The sequence below is a fragment of the Felis catus genome, chromosome A2 (assembly GCF_018350175.1).
Source record: "Felis catus isolate Fca126 chromosome A2, F.catus_Fca126_mat1.0, whole genome shotgun sequence".
In the NCBI taxonomy this organism is placed as follows: domain Eukaryota; kingdom Metazoa; phylum Chordata; class Mammalia; order Carnivora; family Felidae; genus Felis; species Felis catus.
Window position 1 is genome coordinate 51,472,610 of NC_058369.1, and position 16,811 is coordinate 51,489,420.

Genomic DNA, 16,811 nt, shown 5'->3' on the forward strand with positions numbered 1-16,811 from the left:
CCTGGGATGGCGGGGGTCTGCGGAGGGGTGGTGTTGGAATCCAGGCCCCCTCTTTACTTTGCAGGTGCCCATGGCGTCGGAGCGGCGCAAGGTCAAGTACCACTGGAGCAGCACTTCGGAAGGGTGTCCCCGCAAGCGCAGCTGCCTCAGGGAGCCCGGTGATGTGGCCCCCTCCAGCCGGTCAGCTCCTAGCTCTGCGTCGCGTTCAGGAGGCACCAGCAGCCCCAAGCGCCTGAAAGCCCAGAAGGAGGACGATGTGGCCTGCACCCCGAGGTTGCCCTGGGGCTCATCCTGCCGCAGAAATTCCTCCTCCTCCTCCTCCTCTTCCTCCTCCTCGCATTCCTCTGGCCCAGGTGTGGGCGGGGCTGCCCCCAAAGGCTGCCTGATTCGGAGCACACGGGGATTCCTTTCATCGTCCAGAGGATCCCCTCTTCGCTCTGCCAACCCCTCTCCGGAAGAAATGGCTTCTCTAGAGGAGGAAGCCTGCAGCCTTAAGGTAGGTGACTGGGAAGGCTTGCGGTCGGTGAAGCCCTTGCACGTGGCTTGAGATATTGGTGGCAGGAAACTAAGAAGGGTCATGTCTTTAAAGACCTCTGGGGTCTTCCCAGAGGTCTACGCAAACTCCGAACACCCAGCAGTTGGTCGAGGGGGGGAGGGGGCAGGCTAAAGTGCCATAGAGAGGTAGTTTTCAAACTTGGCAGCGCTTCAAAACTATTTGGAAAAGCTTTAAAGTGCTTGTGCCTGTTTCTCATTCTCATTTAATTGGGCTAGGGTGTGGCCTGGGTTTCCAGATTTTTAAATGCTCCTCAAGTAACTGTAATGTGCAGTTTAGGTTGAAGGATTACTGCATTAGAAGGGGCATGGCAAGTTCAAGAGACACCGCTGTGTTTATGTCAGTTGTAAATGTAAGGAATGGTGCCCTTGTAATCTGAACCTTTCTGAGTCACAGAACTGAGAATCAAAATTTGGTTCTTGGGGCGCCTGGGTTGCTCAGCTGGTTGGGAGGCTGACTTCGCCTCAGGTCATGATCTCACAGTCTTTAGCTTGAGCCCTGCATTGGGCTCTGTGCTAACAGCTCAGAGCCTGGAGCTGGCTTGAATTCTTTGTATCCCTCCCTCTCTTCCCTTCCCCCACTTGTGGTGATCCCCCCCCCTCAAAAATAAACATTTAAAAAATAAAAAAAAAAAAGAACTTGGTTCTTGGTGTGGCTTTTCACCAGAGTTAACGGTTTCTAGCACCTTGGGATTTTGCTTGGTGGGTAGGGTAGCATTTGTTTTGGAGCTTAAATATTTAGTTCCCCATTAGGAACATGCAGGAGGATTTCTCAGAGGAGGTACATTTCATCCACTCCTTCATTTTATATTAACTTAAAAAAAGATGGATAAAATTTTCTCAGCCTTTTGCTTTTGAGAGGGAGGTGGTGGTGGTGAGGGAACGTTGAACATGAGTCTATGAGAAGTAGAAGCAAATGTAATTCATCTCTCATGGTCTGCTGTTTCCCCGGTGGAGAGGGTGAGTATTAGCTAATGTCATCGGCTCTACCATGAGCTTCATCCACTCTTCCAGTCAGGTTTGGAGCAAATATTTATCGAGGGCCTAGATTGTCACAGGCAGTGCTCTAGTTGCTTGAGATTCTCCAGGAACAAAACGGACATCACCGCCCTCTTAAGAGTTTGCATTCTGGTTTTGCAGCTCTGGGCCTTAGAAGGTGAGGAGTTGTGTATGTGGAGGAGTGGAAGAAAAGTCATAGTTGGGTGAGATGAGCTGCTTTCAGATAAAGTGATCTTACAAAAGAAATAAAAGGCAATGAGGAAAGTGGATTGATCTATAAACTTTGGCTCACTGGTTAAATTACATGGAACTGAGAAATTAGGCTGTCGTTGGCTGTTGATCCTGTGGATCTCTTAGGTGAAGTGGGCCGGGTGTTCTTACTGTGCACTTCACACGGCTCTTGTATGGCATATGGATTTTTTTTGTTTTTGTGATTTCAGATTCTTATGTCTTTGGCATAAGAATACATATTGAATATGATTCAAATGTAAATCAGGTGAATATCAGTCTTGGCCCGTATAATTTAATCTTGCCATTAATCCTTGAGATGATTCACTTAATTTGGGCACAGCATAAAATAATGTCAATTGATTAAGTTTTACTTTGGTGACAATTAGAGATAGAATGAAGCCCTTCAAGAGGGGCGGGAATCTTTGGTTGGTCTTTCAGGGGTGCTGTATTCCTGGCTCAGGCTGTCCTGCAGACCAGGAACCAAGATTTGAAGATATAGCCTCTGATCCAGGTGGGTGTAAGTCTATCATGGACCCATCTGTATCTCATTTAGGCCTAAGGGCCTTCTTATGCCAAAAGCAATTTAATGGTTAGCTGTGGAGTCATGAGTAGTCCGGTCCTGTCTCAGAAGTCATGAGGTTAGTGCTTTGCCTTTAGTCCATAAGCTCTTGAGGGTTCCTGAGTACCAAGCACTCTGCTGGATTGTGGAGCCGTGAGATGGCTTCTCAGGAGCACATGTTTTGGGGGGAGGCTTGAGAAGTCACAAGACTGCCTCCCGATGTGGTGCGTGGAGCATATGAGTGAGCCCAGGATGGAGGCTAGTGAGCGAGGTGGGGGCAGGTTGCAGCAGGGCTTTAGTAGGCAAGGGAGTTTGGATTTTGTTCTAAGCCATTAGAGGGTTCTATAGAACTCTGTACATGGGGAAGGCAGATTAGCATCTTTGAAAGGTCACTCATGTTCCGTGAGGATAGAACATGAGCATGTTGATACTGTTAATCCTAATTCTTCCTTTCTAGCCCTGCTAAGGGTTGTTCCTATAGTGCTTGCTAGTTTGAAAACAAGGTGTGGTACTGGCCTCATCTTGATGAAATACAAAATGCCTTTCTTAGTTTCCTCTCAGTCTGCACCTCTGCCCCTCTTGCTCTGCAGCCATGTCCAGCTTGTTTGTCTAGTAAGTCGTAAGTCCTAAGTCCCGTCAGCAAGCACAGCCCAGCGGCACTCACAAAAAAATGGCATGTTCCCCCCTCAGGTCCTTCTAAGGTCCCCTTACTCTTACTTTCTACCCACTTATCCGCCTGTTCTTCTTCATTTGCTCTGTAAACTTTGGGGTACACCCTTGGCTTTGTGTGTGGGTCCTGCATCATCTGTCTCCTCCCCAGTTTCAGCACTGAGGTCTCAGCCAGGTCACAGGATATTCAGAGGGGAAGATGCTTGCTTGAGTCTTTTCTGGCTGCAATAACAATGCCGCAGACTGGGTAGCTTGTAAACAGTGGAAAATTATTTCTTACTGTTCTGGAGGCTGGAGTCTGAGATCAGGGGGTCAGCATGGTTGTGTGAGGGCCCTTTTCTGGGTTGCAGATTTCTCCTTCTGTCTTCACATGGCAGAGGGGACAGGGAAGCTCTCTTGGGGCCTCTTAGATGAGAGCGCTAATCACATTCATGAGGCCTCCACTTTCATGACCTAATCACTTCCCAAATGACCCACCTAGTACCATGACCTTGAGGTTAGAGTTCACCATAGGAATTTTGGGGGGACCCATTCAGACCATGGCTAGACTAGGCAATTTGGAACCACTAGATGCCTGCTGGCCCAGCCTCTTAATGTTTATTCCTTATTACCTCTATCTAGGACAGTTGTTGGAGAAGTTTTCTCAAATTCTAATGGTGGCTGAAGATCTTCATTTACTTTTAGAGTAAGAGTTAAATTTATCTGTTGTGAGCACCTTCATCTACCTGGTCTTTAGTCTTTAGTATGACCTACCTAAATTTCTACTTTCAACTTAGGGAAGGAAGACTGGAAGGGAAAAAATTGAGCATTTATGATGTGATAGACCTTTATCAAATATGATTTTCAGTGTTTGACCCATAAGCTCTCATATAATCGAGAGGCTTGTGAAATAGGGAGTAATATCTTTACATGTCAGTTAACAAATATTTACATATCGATTAACAAATGTTTGAGCACTTAGTATGTGTAGGCTCTGGGAAAGGAGGCTCAGAAATGTTAACTTGACCAAGGCCGTATAGCTTGTATGTGGCAAAGCTGTGCTGTAGTCCCAGATCCGTAGGACTTCAAAGCCTGTGTTCTTTCCAGTGCGGCCCTCTGGAGCACCTGCTCTGTCCTGGCCCAGTGTTAGAATGAGGGATGGAGAGACGAGGAGGGCAAGATCCTCCCCTTGAGGAGCTCTCTGCAGGGTGGCACAGCCCAGACATAGGAAGCCATTGTGTATGTTGGCTCTCGAATGACAGAGCTTTCCTGTGTGATCGTGGTTCCTGCATATTCACCCGGCAGATGTCCAGCGCTCGGGTGGTAGTCCGTGCTAGCGCTTGGAGGTGCGAAGAATAAGGCTGTGGTTGAAGCACTGAAAAGTCATTCATCACTGAGCATTGTGTGGAGTGCTGTAACAGGGGTATTTAAAGTACTGAGAGTCAGAGGGATGAATGACTAACCATCGAGAAAGTCCTCACGGAAGAGGTGCCCTCGCTTGCATTTGCTCCAGCACCTTTCTTCATTCCCGGGCACTTGGGTGTATGGACAAAGCTGGGAGATGATGCTTGGAAAGAAGCTTGGGGTTGAGCCTGTGAATGGCTTCCGATGTCATGCTCGGGAGGTGGGGATGTATTCTGTGGGCAAATGCAGCACGAAGGGTTTTAAGCAGAAGCGTGATGGGGCGCCTGGGTGGCTCAGTCAGTTAAGCGTCCGACTTCAGCTCAGGTCATGATCTCACGGTTCGTGGGTTCGAGTCCCACATCAGGCTCTGTGCTGACAGCTCAGAGCCTGGAGCCTGCTTCGGATTCTGTGTCTCCCTCTCTCTCTGCCCCCTCCCCTGCTCGCACTCTGTCTCTCTCCCTCTCAAAAATAAATAAACATTAAGAAAAAATTAAGCAGAGGTGTGAGGTTGCCAGATTTTAGAACTCCTCTGGCGCACTCTAGAGAAAGGATGGGAGGGAGTAGGCAGGAACTGGGTAGGAACTGTTGGCAGTTGTGCAGGTGGGTGAGGACTAGGGCTGGAACAGCATCTCCACTGAGTCTTTGCCCCACCTTCAGAGATGCATAATTCACCAAGCCATGCTGCCAGGAAAAATGAAATCTCTCCTTTAAGGAGCCAGGTTTTTGGCCTTTTCTCTTGAACTTTCTGCCTAATCTTTACCTTTATAGCCTCCTATTCTGAAAGTCTTCGGTAACCTGGATCCATTTCGGGTCCTCACGGCCTTTGACATCTCAGCCTTTGCTGCTGTTTCTCAATTTTCATATTTTTGCCATTCTCCTTTGGTTTCCAGGATATTAGGGGGTACTTGAGTTTGCCTCCTAGTTCTGCCACTTACAAGGCATATGGCAGTTTCCCTCTCTGTACAAGAGGGATGACAGCTGTGGCATCTCTGAATTGTAAGTCACAAGGTAACACAGGTATGTTATTTGAATTCTAACACTTTTTTCTCCCACAAGGATAGTCCTGGTCTTCTTTACCAGGATGGGCAAAATGGTGGTCCATAAGCTGAATGCGGCCTGCTGGGTTCTCAAAGTACCGAAAATTTTGGAAATTGCACATTAAAAATATATGCCTCCTGTCCAGACCTCTGCCTTGAACCGGGGACTTGAGGGACCTTCTTCTCCTTCCGTACTTTCTACTCCCTTTTCCTGTGTTATTTTTCTCTCTGGCACTTTTCACTCTCTAACATATATATTGCCTTTATTCTGGTTTTCCCTTTGCTCACCAACTAGAATGTAAGGTGTAGTAAGCAGGTGTTTTGGTATGCTTTATTGAATGCTAAACCCCCAGATCCAGAAGCGTGGCTGCTTCTGGATAGTAAGTGCTCAACAAAAAATTGCTGACTGGATGAAAAAATGAGTTAAATTTGAGATTTCTTGTTTTACTTGGAAAACCAGAATCTTTAACTCTGGATCTGTACTAACAAGCGGTGGCAATTGGTTTGAGATGAGGAGCTGTGACCCATCAGACAGTACAGGGGCTCCTCTGTTTGCTGTCGACCTTGTCTTTCTGTGCTGTCCTACACCTGCCCTGGGCCAGGGGTTGGAGGGCGAGGAGAGGCGTAGCTCATGGCCCAGGGAGAGGTAGAGAAGTCAAAGAAGGGATTTGGAGCCTTCCAGGATGAATAGTAGTTTGTGAAATGTGAAATGAATACTAAGGCAAGGGTATTCCAAGCAAAGGAGGTTAGATTTGCCTATAAAGGTATATAAGAGGGTGTGACGGGGATGCTGGAGGCTGGCAGGTGGTTGGTGGTAGAGATGCGGGTGGTGGAGAAGCAGGCTGGGAAGTTGTGGCTGTGCCCTGTAAGGCAAGCCCAGGGAACCTCCAAGTTCATTTTTAACATTTGTCAGATTTTCTCAAATAAGGAAAGGTACCAAAAAAATGGTTTATAATCTCCTTTCCCAGATAATCCCCGAGACAATTAAAAAAAAAATGTTTACTATGTTAGAAAATTCAGAGGTTCAAAATGAAAGTAAAAACCACCTTTCCCGTCCATTTCATCAAAGCTAGTAGATGCCAACAATTTGAGTACTGCTAGTAAAAAAATAGCATGCCATGTTAGTGTCTAGATTTATATATTTCAAAAGCCTTAAAAAAAAAACAGACAACAACCAAAGATGATATGTGCTTCCTGGAAAGAGTTCAAATAATATGAGAGGTGTGTAAAATAAGAGGGTAAGCCTCTTTATGTAACCACTCGCTTCCTGATGGACAGTAGAGAAAAAGTATCAGCGACCTTAGTGTGGAGTTCTCTCTCTGTCTATATATTTGAGAGGAATTTAATGCAAATGAATTAGAACAAGTTGTAGGGACTATAGAAGGCCTTGGGATAATGGTCAATCTAGGTCCTGGCTGGGAAGGTTTGGACTTCATTGCTTTTGAGATGATTCTAGAGGAAGATGTGTTGAGTGTTCTTACCCCAGGCTGGGATTAGACTGGATGCATTTCACAGTAAATTAACATTGAGAACAAATAGTGTAGCTCCTGGAATGAGTGAGTGCTGAGGGGAAGGAAAGAAGGGACTGAGACTTGACCTGTGTCTCTGAGGAGATTTGAGGTCGGGGGTAGTTATAGTCTCTGGACTGACCCTGGTGCATTCTCTGGGAGACGAGACACCTCCCAGCACCAAGGTTTTGATTTGGGGGAAGGAGTTTGCAGAGAATTTCAATAAGGCTTGCACCCTGCCCTCAGGACTTGGGAGATTGGAGTCTATTGCTCCCTGGGTCCTTAGGTCTCTTGGACTCTTAGATGTGGGATTGGGTTAATTGACCCTTTTTTTGCTGAAATTTTGGGGTTCTCTTTTGTGTATGTGTGTTCTGAAGTGTTTGGTGGTAGTCCTTGGCCTTAAGGAACTTACATTCTAGTGTTTTTAGACTGTTTATCTCTCAGTTCATTCCTGCCCCCTACAGTATGAGCATATGATCTAATGAGCGGTAGAAAGTGAATAGTAAGAAATGGCAGCAATTCAGGCCCTTTTACAGTGGTACTTCTCAATAGGTTGGGATGGAAACCACCTCCAGGAGAGAATCTTTGTCTTAGCCACTGTCACTTTGCCTATGATTGGTGCAGCCACCACTGATTTATGATTTGCTGAGTCCTTGCTATATGAAATCGCCCTTGGGACAACCCTTTCATGATCTGTGATTTTTTTTTTTTCCCCTTCCAGGTTGATTCGAAAGATAGTTCTCGTAACTCCACAAACTCTGAATTTGCAGCCGAAGCTGAGGGTCAGAATGACACAATTGAGGAACCAAACAAGGTCCAGAAAAGGAAGAGGGATAGGTTTCGAGACCAAGGCTCTACAATGATCTACCTGAAGGCTATCCAGGGCATCTTGGGAAAGTCGATGCCAAAAAGGAAGGGAGAGGCTTCCACTGGGGCCACACCAAACACAAGGGAGCGTCCCAGCCGTGGAGAAGGGCCAGCCAGGAGTGCCACTGTGTCTCCTCCTCAGAAAGGGAAAGAGTCAGCCCCAGAGGTAAGAGCAGAGGAGGAAAAGGCTGTGCTGGAGAGGACCAGCTTCTGCGACAGGAGAGTGGTGATAGACCCTCAGGAGAAACCCAGCGAGGAGACACCTGGTGACCGAAGGACAGTCATTGACAAGCATTCTCCACCTCTGGAGTTTTTGGATGACTCTGACTCTCATTTAGAAAGCCAGAAGGTGAGTTGAGCTTACACCAAGCATTAGGTTTTTAGTTCTCTTGATTTTATGTTATTTGGCCTTTGTAGTTTGATCCTAGGTGTTCTTTGTTAAAAGCAGCACTTGACTTACCCAGGATTCCAGGACAAATTGATGATTCTCTTCTAAAATACTTCCAGAGTTTCTAAGAAGTCTCAATACAGTGCTGAGTTTTCTTTCTTTAAGATTTTATTTTTAAGTAATCGCTGCACCAAACTTGGGGCTCAAACTCACAACCCTGAGAGCAGGAGTTGTATGCTCCACCAACTGAGCCAGATAGGCACCCCCCGACCTTTTTTTTTTTTTTTTTAAATGTAGACTTTATGTTTGTTAGGATGTGTGTGCCTGCCCTAACAAAATGGATAATGGCTTAAAGAAAATAGAAACTTGGCTTCAGAAGAATGGCTTTGTAGTTTCAGGGACACTGGTACCCTCTGTCTTGATGCCCTGCTCCCTCAGCTCAGTTTCCATCTGTGATCTGAGTTGGCTACTCTGAAGGGACCCTGAGTACATTACATTGACATTCTAGCCAGTAGGAAGGGGAGAAGAGCAGAGGAAAGTACACTCCCTCTCTTTTAAGAACTTGGCTCAGAAGTTGTCCACATCATTTCTGCTTTAATCTATTGACACGAATCTAGAATCCTGGCCAATGCCTAGCTGCAAGAGACTCTGGAAAATTAACTTTCATCTGGGAGATTTACACCCAGATCACCTTTATTGCTCTTGAAGGAAAGAATGGTATTGGAGGGACACTAGCAATTTTTAACACCGTTTATAATTGGGGGGGAAAAGCATTCCTCTGTTGTACCCATCTCTACTTATCCTTTACTTACGTCTCTTGAGTAGCAGCTCCTTGAATCTCTTTAACTCTTTCTTCTAGTATCTCCATATTTCTCAGTGATCTTGCACTGTGTATTGATTTTCTAGTTGTAGACATCTATGGACGTGCTATGCAGAAGACGAGAATTTAGTTTGCTGCGCTAACTTTGGCACCACCACACCCATGAACCTGTTACCTCTTCTCCTTGCAGCTCCCTGTGTTGTTGTCATACTATTTCTGGCTAAATCTATTGAAGATTTGTTATTCCCATGTTCCTAGCCCGAATCATTTAATATACTCTGATTACATTTTTTGTTTTGTTTTATTGTTTAGTTTTGAGAGAGGCAGAGTGTGAGTGGGGGAGGGGCGGAGAGAGAGGGAAACAGAGAATCTGAAGCAGGTTTCCGACTCTGAGCTATCAGCACAGAGCCCGATGGAGGGCTTGAACCCATAAACCGTGAGATCATGACCTGAGCCACCCGGGCGCCCCTGATTACATTCTTATAAAAAGTTTATCTTCCTTTGAGAGCATCACTGCCTTGTTTTTTTCCCTTTAGTTTTCTTCATACCTGTCACTAATTCATCCCCAAACTGCTAGTGCCATAAAATTCTCCTCAATATTGTCAAAATAAGTAATCTCAGTTTTCTTCTTCCCTGTACTTGCCTTAGTTGTTGCCTTAGAATTCCCCCTTTTCCTGTTTCCTTTCATTTTTGCTTTCTTTGTGAGTAATTAAGGTAGGTGTATATAATACTTACTGCCCGCCCCCCCCCCCCCCCCATTTTTGACATACTTAATGTCTTGGTTTTTTAAAAATTTTTAAATGTTTATTGTTGAGAGAGAGAGAGAGAGACAGAGCGACAGAGCGTGAGCAGGGAAGGGCAGAGAAAGAGGGAGACACAGAATCCAAACCAGACTCCAGGCTCTGAGCTGTCAGCATAGAGCCCGATGTGGGGCTCAAACTCAGGAGCCATGAGATCATGACCTGAGCTGAAGTTGGACACTTAACCGACTGAGCCACTCAGGCGCCCCTGACATACTTAATTTCTAGGAACACTAGTTTAATGTTTTGAGTATTCCTTTTTTAGAGCATCCTATTATTGTTTGAGATTATCATGCCTTGTCTCTTTGAGAATATTATAGGTTTGTTTTGAGTTTTCTTCTGCTTTCTGCACTACTTTTTCACTGAGTTTCCTTCTCATTTTTTTCCAAGTATTTTGGTTTCTATCTTTTGTGGTAGAGCTCTCCTGGGATGTGTTGGCTGTCTGTTCATATTTAAAGATGGAGCTTTCAAAAGCTGATTGGAAGTCCTAAGTGCTGGCTTCAACATAGAGTGATGACATTGGGTAATTTTGTGGGGGTCCCAACTGGATCTGTGGCTTGCTGTTCACAGGCTGCTCAGTGTCCCCCAGGGGAAATGCTCTATTCCTCCACCTAGGAGATACACATCTGGCTGCTGCTGTTCTGGGAGTCAGGGTGAGGGAGGTACCTCGGTTGTCAACTGTCTAACGTGCGATGGTCCCTCACCCTTGATTGTGTGTCCATTGTCCCTGATTATTCCATAATCTCCTTGGCTCAACTTTTCCAAGTATGAACCTTAGTCTTTTGCTAGGTGGAGAAAGGGCAGACCCACCTGCACAGGATGAGAGGAGGGATCTGGGGACCTAACATCACAGATTCCAACTCATTCTCCTGTTTTCATCTCCAGCTTTACCTTCATTTTCAGAGGTCGAATACTTCCAACTGAGTCTTTTGGAGGTCCTGTACTGTGGCTCACCCTGGGTTTTTCTCACTGCAGGCTTAGGTTTTGGCTGTCTCTGATCTGCTTATCTGATAACTGTTCATCTGTCTGCTTTCTAGCGGCTGATTTTTGTGTAATTAGCTTTGCAGTTTATTCTATATGCTTTCTCTTTGTAGGTTTATGTCTTTTCAAGTCATTTCCTATAATTTTCAAAGGGTTTTTTGGCAGGAAGGACAAAAACCACATGTGCTATATTTAACTGGAAATCTCAAGAACAATATGTTTTATAACCTAGTTTTTCTACTAACTATATAATGGCTGCGTTTCCTGTCTAATGTTGATCATGATCTTGTTGGGCCACCTGAAATTCCTTTGTATGGATGAACTTTCCAAACTTACCCAGACTTCTATTTGTCAGGCAGGACATTTAGATTGTCTTTGTTAAGTATGCATTTGGAGGAGGCATGAAATGGTAGGTAAGCACTGAGTGTTGGGATCAGGTAATAAGGGGTCATGCCTTGGCCACCTGAACTGTGATCATGAGAAAGCCGCTTAACCTCTTTGAGCCCCAGTTTCATCTGTGTAAAAGTCACAGTTCTTGAAATCTTATCATGGTTAAACAAAAGGATCAGCAGACTTATTTTGTAAAGGGTCAGGTCATATCTTAGGTGTTGTGAACTATGTGGCCTGCGTTGGAACTATTCAGTTTTGCTGTAGAAGCATGAAAACAGAGACGGTATTTAAATGCACAGGCCTGACTGTTCAGTAAAACTTTGTTTACACCAACAGGGAGTGCATTGGATTTGGCTTATGGGTCACAGTTTGCTGAACTGATACATGAAAACGCTTTGCTCAGTGACTAAGTATATAGTAGGACCTCAGTAAATGTAACTTTAAATTTTACCATATTTGTGTGAACCTAAGGCAATCTCCAATATAGGTAACCTTCCATTTTCTTAAGAAAACGCAAAAACCTTTTCTTGGCCAACTTGACTAAGCCTTTCAGGAACTTAGATCACATAATCATAAGTCTGTTTATGGTATGTATTTGTAGTTACACTTGCATTTTCAAATTCATATGTTTTCCCCACTCTGCTATTTTTCCCACTCACTCATTTCATTAAATTTTATTGAACCTTTGCACATGTCTTTGACATGGTCTTTGCTGTCACTGGAGTTACTTTTTGAGTCAAGTAGTGTGATTTCCTGAACTTCCCTGATAATAAGAATGGAAAATCTGACTCAGGAGGTCTGAGATGGGCATTGATGTTTGTTTGTTTGTTTGTTTTAATGTTTTTATTTATTTTTTGGGGGGGGAGGGTCAGATAGAAGGGAGACACAGAATCTGAAGCAGGCTCCAGGCTATGAGCTCTCCTCACAAAGCCTGATGCGGGGCTTGAACTCGTGAACTGAGAGATCATGACCTGAGCCAAAGTCGGATGCTTAACTGACTGAGCCACCCAGGTGCTCCTCAAGTATTTTTCCAATGTCTCTTTATGTGCAATCATTTACCATATTGCTTTTTAAGAGTGATAATTAAAAAAAATTTTTTTTTAATGTTTATTTCTGAGAGAGAGAGACAGAGTGTAAGCGGGGGAGGGACAGAGAGAGAGGGAGACACAAAATCTGAAGCAGGCTCCAGGCTCTGAGTTGTCAGCACAGAGCCTGATGCGGGGCTCGAACTCACAGACAGCAAGATCATGACCTGAGCTGAAGTCGGAGGCCCAACCGACTGAGCCACCCAGGTGTCCCAAGAGTGATATTTAAAAAACAAAAAGTGCGGGGCCCCTGGGTGGCTCAGTTGGTTGAGTGACCAACTTCGGCTCAGGTCATGATCTCACAGTTTGTGAGTCCGAGCCCCACGTCGGGCTCCATGCTGACAGCTTGGAGCCTGGAGCCTGCTTCAAATTCTGTGTCTCCCTCTCTGTCTGCCCCTTCCCTGCTCATGCTCCGTGTGTCTCTGTCTCAATAATAAGTAAACGTTAAAAAATTAAAAAAAAAAAAAAAATTAAAAAAAAGTGCTCTTTAAAAGGTTTGTTGAAAATGACGTTGGGCAAACTGTGAGGTCATATCCTCCAGAAATGATTATTAAATCTGGTACATCTCTTTGCTTAACCCCACCCCTCTATTTTTAAGAAATGAATTTAGGGAACCTTCCTATAAGCATCCAACATTAGCTTGGTTGAGGTCTGTTTGGGGTCATTTGTCTTCCTCACATAAAAGAATGTACATCTTGCAATACAGGAGACTTTGTAAGAACTAGCATATAAAATGCCCCCTTTCTGAGGGGTCATCTTCGGGGATAAAACCTTACCTTCTGTTCAGGTGCTTTTTGTAATTTTAATCAGATTAGTTATTTAAAGAAATGGCAGAATAACTTTAAAGAGCTGGATTGCAAAGATGTTAATTGCATCTGAGAATGGTTTTAACTTTCAAGTGCACATATACAAAAGTAATGATTCTAGTGTGTCTTAGTGGAAAAAAGGAAAAAAAAAAAAAAACTTGTCCAGCTCTAGCAAGACTGCAAGTTTTTATTGTCTACGTTGGTGGAAATTTCCACCATAAGTAAGATGGTTTTTGAAGGATTATTCTCCCTTAGAGATTAACTTGTAGAAAACTTTTTTTTTTTTTTTTTTTTTTTTTAAGTAAACTCTGTGTCCAGTGTGGAGCTTGAACTTGCAACCCTGACATCAAGAGTCACACACTCCACTGACTGAGCCAGTCAGACGCCCCTGAAAAACCTTTTATGGGAAATTTCAAGCATTTTCAAAGTAAATAGATTAGTGTAACAAATCACCCAGTTGCCTGTCACCCACCTTCAGGAGTTCAGATTAAATGTCAAATGTGCTGCAATTTAGGTGATCTTGTATCTTAGAAAATATTATTTTTTTAAACAGATTTTTTTTTTTAATGTTTATTTTTGAGAGAGAGAGACAGAGACAGAGCATGAGCAGGGGAGGGGCGGAGAGAAAGGAAGACACAGAATCTGAAGCAGGCTCCAGGCTCTGAACTGTCAGCACAGAGCCTGATGCAGGGCTCGAATTTACGAACCGTGAGATTGTAACCTGAGTGGAAGCCAGACACTTAACTGACTGAGCAACCCAGGCACTCCTAGTAAAGGTTCTTGTTTGGATATTTCTGTTACTCAGGAAAGGAGTAGCAAGAAGAAAATCTAAAGTGGGAAAGTATCCTATGGGAAGTTTATAATTCATTAACATTTTTGTGACCAATAAAATGTGACCATTTTGTTTCCTTTTGGAGTGTGGGTAGAGGTATGGAAGATTAGTATCCGCAGTAGAAACAAAAAAAGATTTCTTTTCCATTTTAAGGAGGTAATCAATTTATTCATCAGGCTTCTTTAGAATAAATTTTTTGTTATGTGATTTGTATTTGCTTATACAAGTATTTTTAGGAAAACACTTTGTAAAGTGTGTTTTGCTGCTCAAGCTGACTGGTCCTGGAGGGTATAGATGGCTTCGTTAACTAAAAGCAACTAGGAACAGTCTTTCTGGCATGAATTGAGATCTATGTGTTTACTGTATTTCTCAAACCTGATTTGTATAAAAGTGACATGGAGAATTAAATACGGATTCTTTGGGACCCTGTTGAATTAAAATATCTTAGGGTGGGGTAGCCTTAAAAAGCCCCCAGTTGGTTCCAATTTGAAGCCATTGCCCCATTTATTCTACAAATTAATTCATCAAATATTTGTGAGCACGGTATGCTAGGCACTGTTGTAAGTGTTTGGAAGATATGAGTGAAGAAACCAAAAATTCATGATCTTCGGGACTTCTGTTTTAGGCAAAGCTAAATGGATTTAATGTAATGTGATCCACTTAACCATTGCCATGTAGTGGCTGAAACTAAATGTTTTACTTTGCTCTCAGTTTTGTGAGTGAGAAATTCAGAAAGGTCCGGACAAGGCAGGTCTTGCTTGGGGGTGGAGGTGGTGGTCTGTCATGTGCTTCTGATGCAGTTCTTGGGAGGCCTGCATTCCGAAAGTTCATCAGGGCTGGACGGGCAAGGTGCTTGCTCATGTGGCTGGCAGTTGATGCTGGCACCTACATGGGACCTCTCTAGCATATGGTCTCGGTGTTCTGGCCTCTTCTATGGTGGCTGGCTTCCCTGGGAGGAGCAGGCTGTCAGAACAGAGGGGAAGCTGTAAGGCTGTTCTGACCTAGCCTTGGAAGTTATCCAGTGTCCCTCCTGCTGTGCTCTCCTGAGTGTTCTCCTGTGAGTCACTAGGTTGCCTTAGGTTTGAGGGGAAGGGAGGGGTCACAAACCCCACCTCTCGATGGGGAGTAGTGTTAAAAGCATTTGCAGACACATCTTAAACCCACCTTGACTGTGCGGTTTGCATTTGGAAAGTATTGGAGACACGTTAGAGATGAGACCTGCTGGGTGCTGCTTTTCTCTAAAATCCCCAGCACACCAGGTGTTCTAGAGAGCAGATTTTCTCCAAAGGGATCATTCAGAAAGGGAGTGCAGGAATAGCATCCCCTTTAGGGATGGTATTCTAAGACTGTGGTCACAGTTGTTTTCCTGAACCTGATATGACTGGTTATAGCTGTAACCTGGCTCACATTCTGGAAATTACAAGGAAACCAGGCAGAAAGTAAGCCAATGCAAAGCCTTCACTGTGGCCAGAAAGACAAGCCAGAGTTTATGTTCTGCTGATGACAGAGTGTGAGAGGCTGTCTTCATTCACACAGGAGGGCTCACCCGTTGTTTGTTTTCTTTTCTGCAGCCTAAAGAAAGGGAGGTGGTGATAGAGCGCACCTCTTCAGGAAGTGACTGGTCTGATGTAGACGAAGTCTCCACAGTCCGATTCTCTCAGGAGGAGCCCGGCTCGCTGAAACCCTCCACAGTTCCAGAGCCTTCTGCCTTCCCCACTGACTATGTCATGTACCCGGCTCATTTGTACAGTAGTCCGTGGTGTGACTACGCCAGCTATTGGACCAGCAGCCCCAAGCCTTGCGGCTACCCCTCTGTGGGCGCTGGCAGTGACACGCTGCAGGCAGGGCGGAGCAACCGGGGCCTCCTGAGTGATTGTCCCCCTAACTCTGCAGCGACTTCCCAGAATACTTCCAGAGACCAGGAGGCAACAGAGGAAGGCACATCCCAGAACTCCCGTTCATTTCATTTCTCCAGAAGCTCGGAAGAAGAGGTGAAGGAGAAAAGAGCACTCCAGGAGGAGATGGCACCACGTCCCTGCGGAGGCCACGCATCCAGCTCCCTGCCAAGGAGCCATCGGGGGTCAGGCCTAGAAGAGGGTTTCATCGATACCCACTGTCACCTGGACATGCTGTATTCCAAGTTGTCTTTCAAAGGGTCCTTTACCAAGTTCAGAAAAATTTATAGCAGCTCCTTCCCTAAGGAGTTTCAGGGCTGCATCTCTGACTTCTGTGATCCTCGGACACTGACTGATTGCCTGTGGGAGGAGCTCTTGAAAGAGGATCTGGTTTGGGGGGCCTTTGGCTGTCATCCTCATTTTGCACGTTACTACAGTGAGAGTCAAGAAAGAAATCTTTTGCAAGCCTTAAGGCACCCCAAGGCTGTGGCATTTGGGGAAATGGGCTTGGATTACTCGTATAAGTGCACCACGCCTGTCCCAGAACAGCACAAGGTAATGAGGGTCTCTTTAGTTTGCTCACAGTTTTATTTCCTCTGTCAGTTGTTGAAACCCAACAGTAAAGCTTTCTCTGCTCTCGTATCTAGAGAATTCAGAGCCCCTAAAAATGTGATGGCTCTTGTCCAGACCCTCAAGATGTTACTTGTCACATGATTCACCAACTATTTCTTTACACTTGATTGTGTAGGAGAGGGGGATAGGTACTCTGTGACATCTTATGGCATGATATATATATATATGGCAGGACATTTGTTACTCGTTTTGGGAGGCAACCAATTTTGTTCAAACTATATTTTTAATCTGATTCTAAAGTTAAGTATGTTAGTAGCAGAATATTTTGAAAATATAAAAACATGTAAAGAGAATTTCCCATCCTGCCAGAGATGACGACTATTACCCATCTTAGTACTTGCCCCTGTCCAAGTATTTTTTTGAGCACAGACATTTG

At 44.7% G+C, this 16,811-nt stretch overlaps 1 protein-coding gene across 5 annotated transcripts in view; it reads left to right on the forward strand.

Annotated features, from left to right (window-relative positions):
• TATDN2 (TatD DNase domain containing 2) overlaps window positions 1-16,811 on the forward strand; it is an 82,554-nt gene that overhangs the window by 601 nt on the left and 65,142 nt on the right. For all 5 annotated transcript variants that reach the window (XM_003982468.6, XR_006593959.1, XR_006593958.1 and 2 more), the window contains exons 2-4: window positions 65-496; window positions 7,660-8,154; window positions 15,479-16,357. In XM_003982468.6, the coding sequence (XP_003982517.1) occupies window positions 71-496; window positions 7,660-8,154; window positions 15,479-16,357 (1,800 nt within the window). In that variant the 5' untranslated portion in view covers window positions 65-70. The remainder of the gene's footprint in view (window positions 1-64; window positions 497-7,659; window positions 8,155-15,478; window positions 16,358-16,811) is intronic.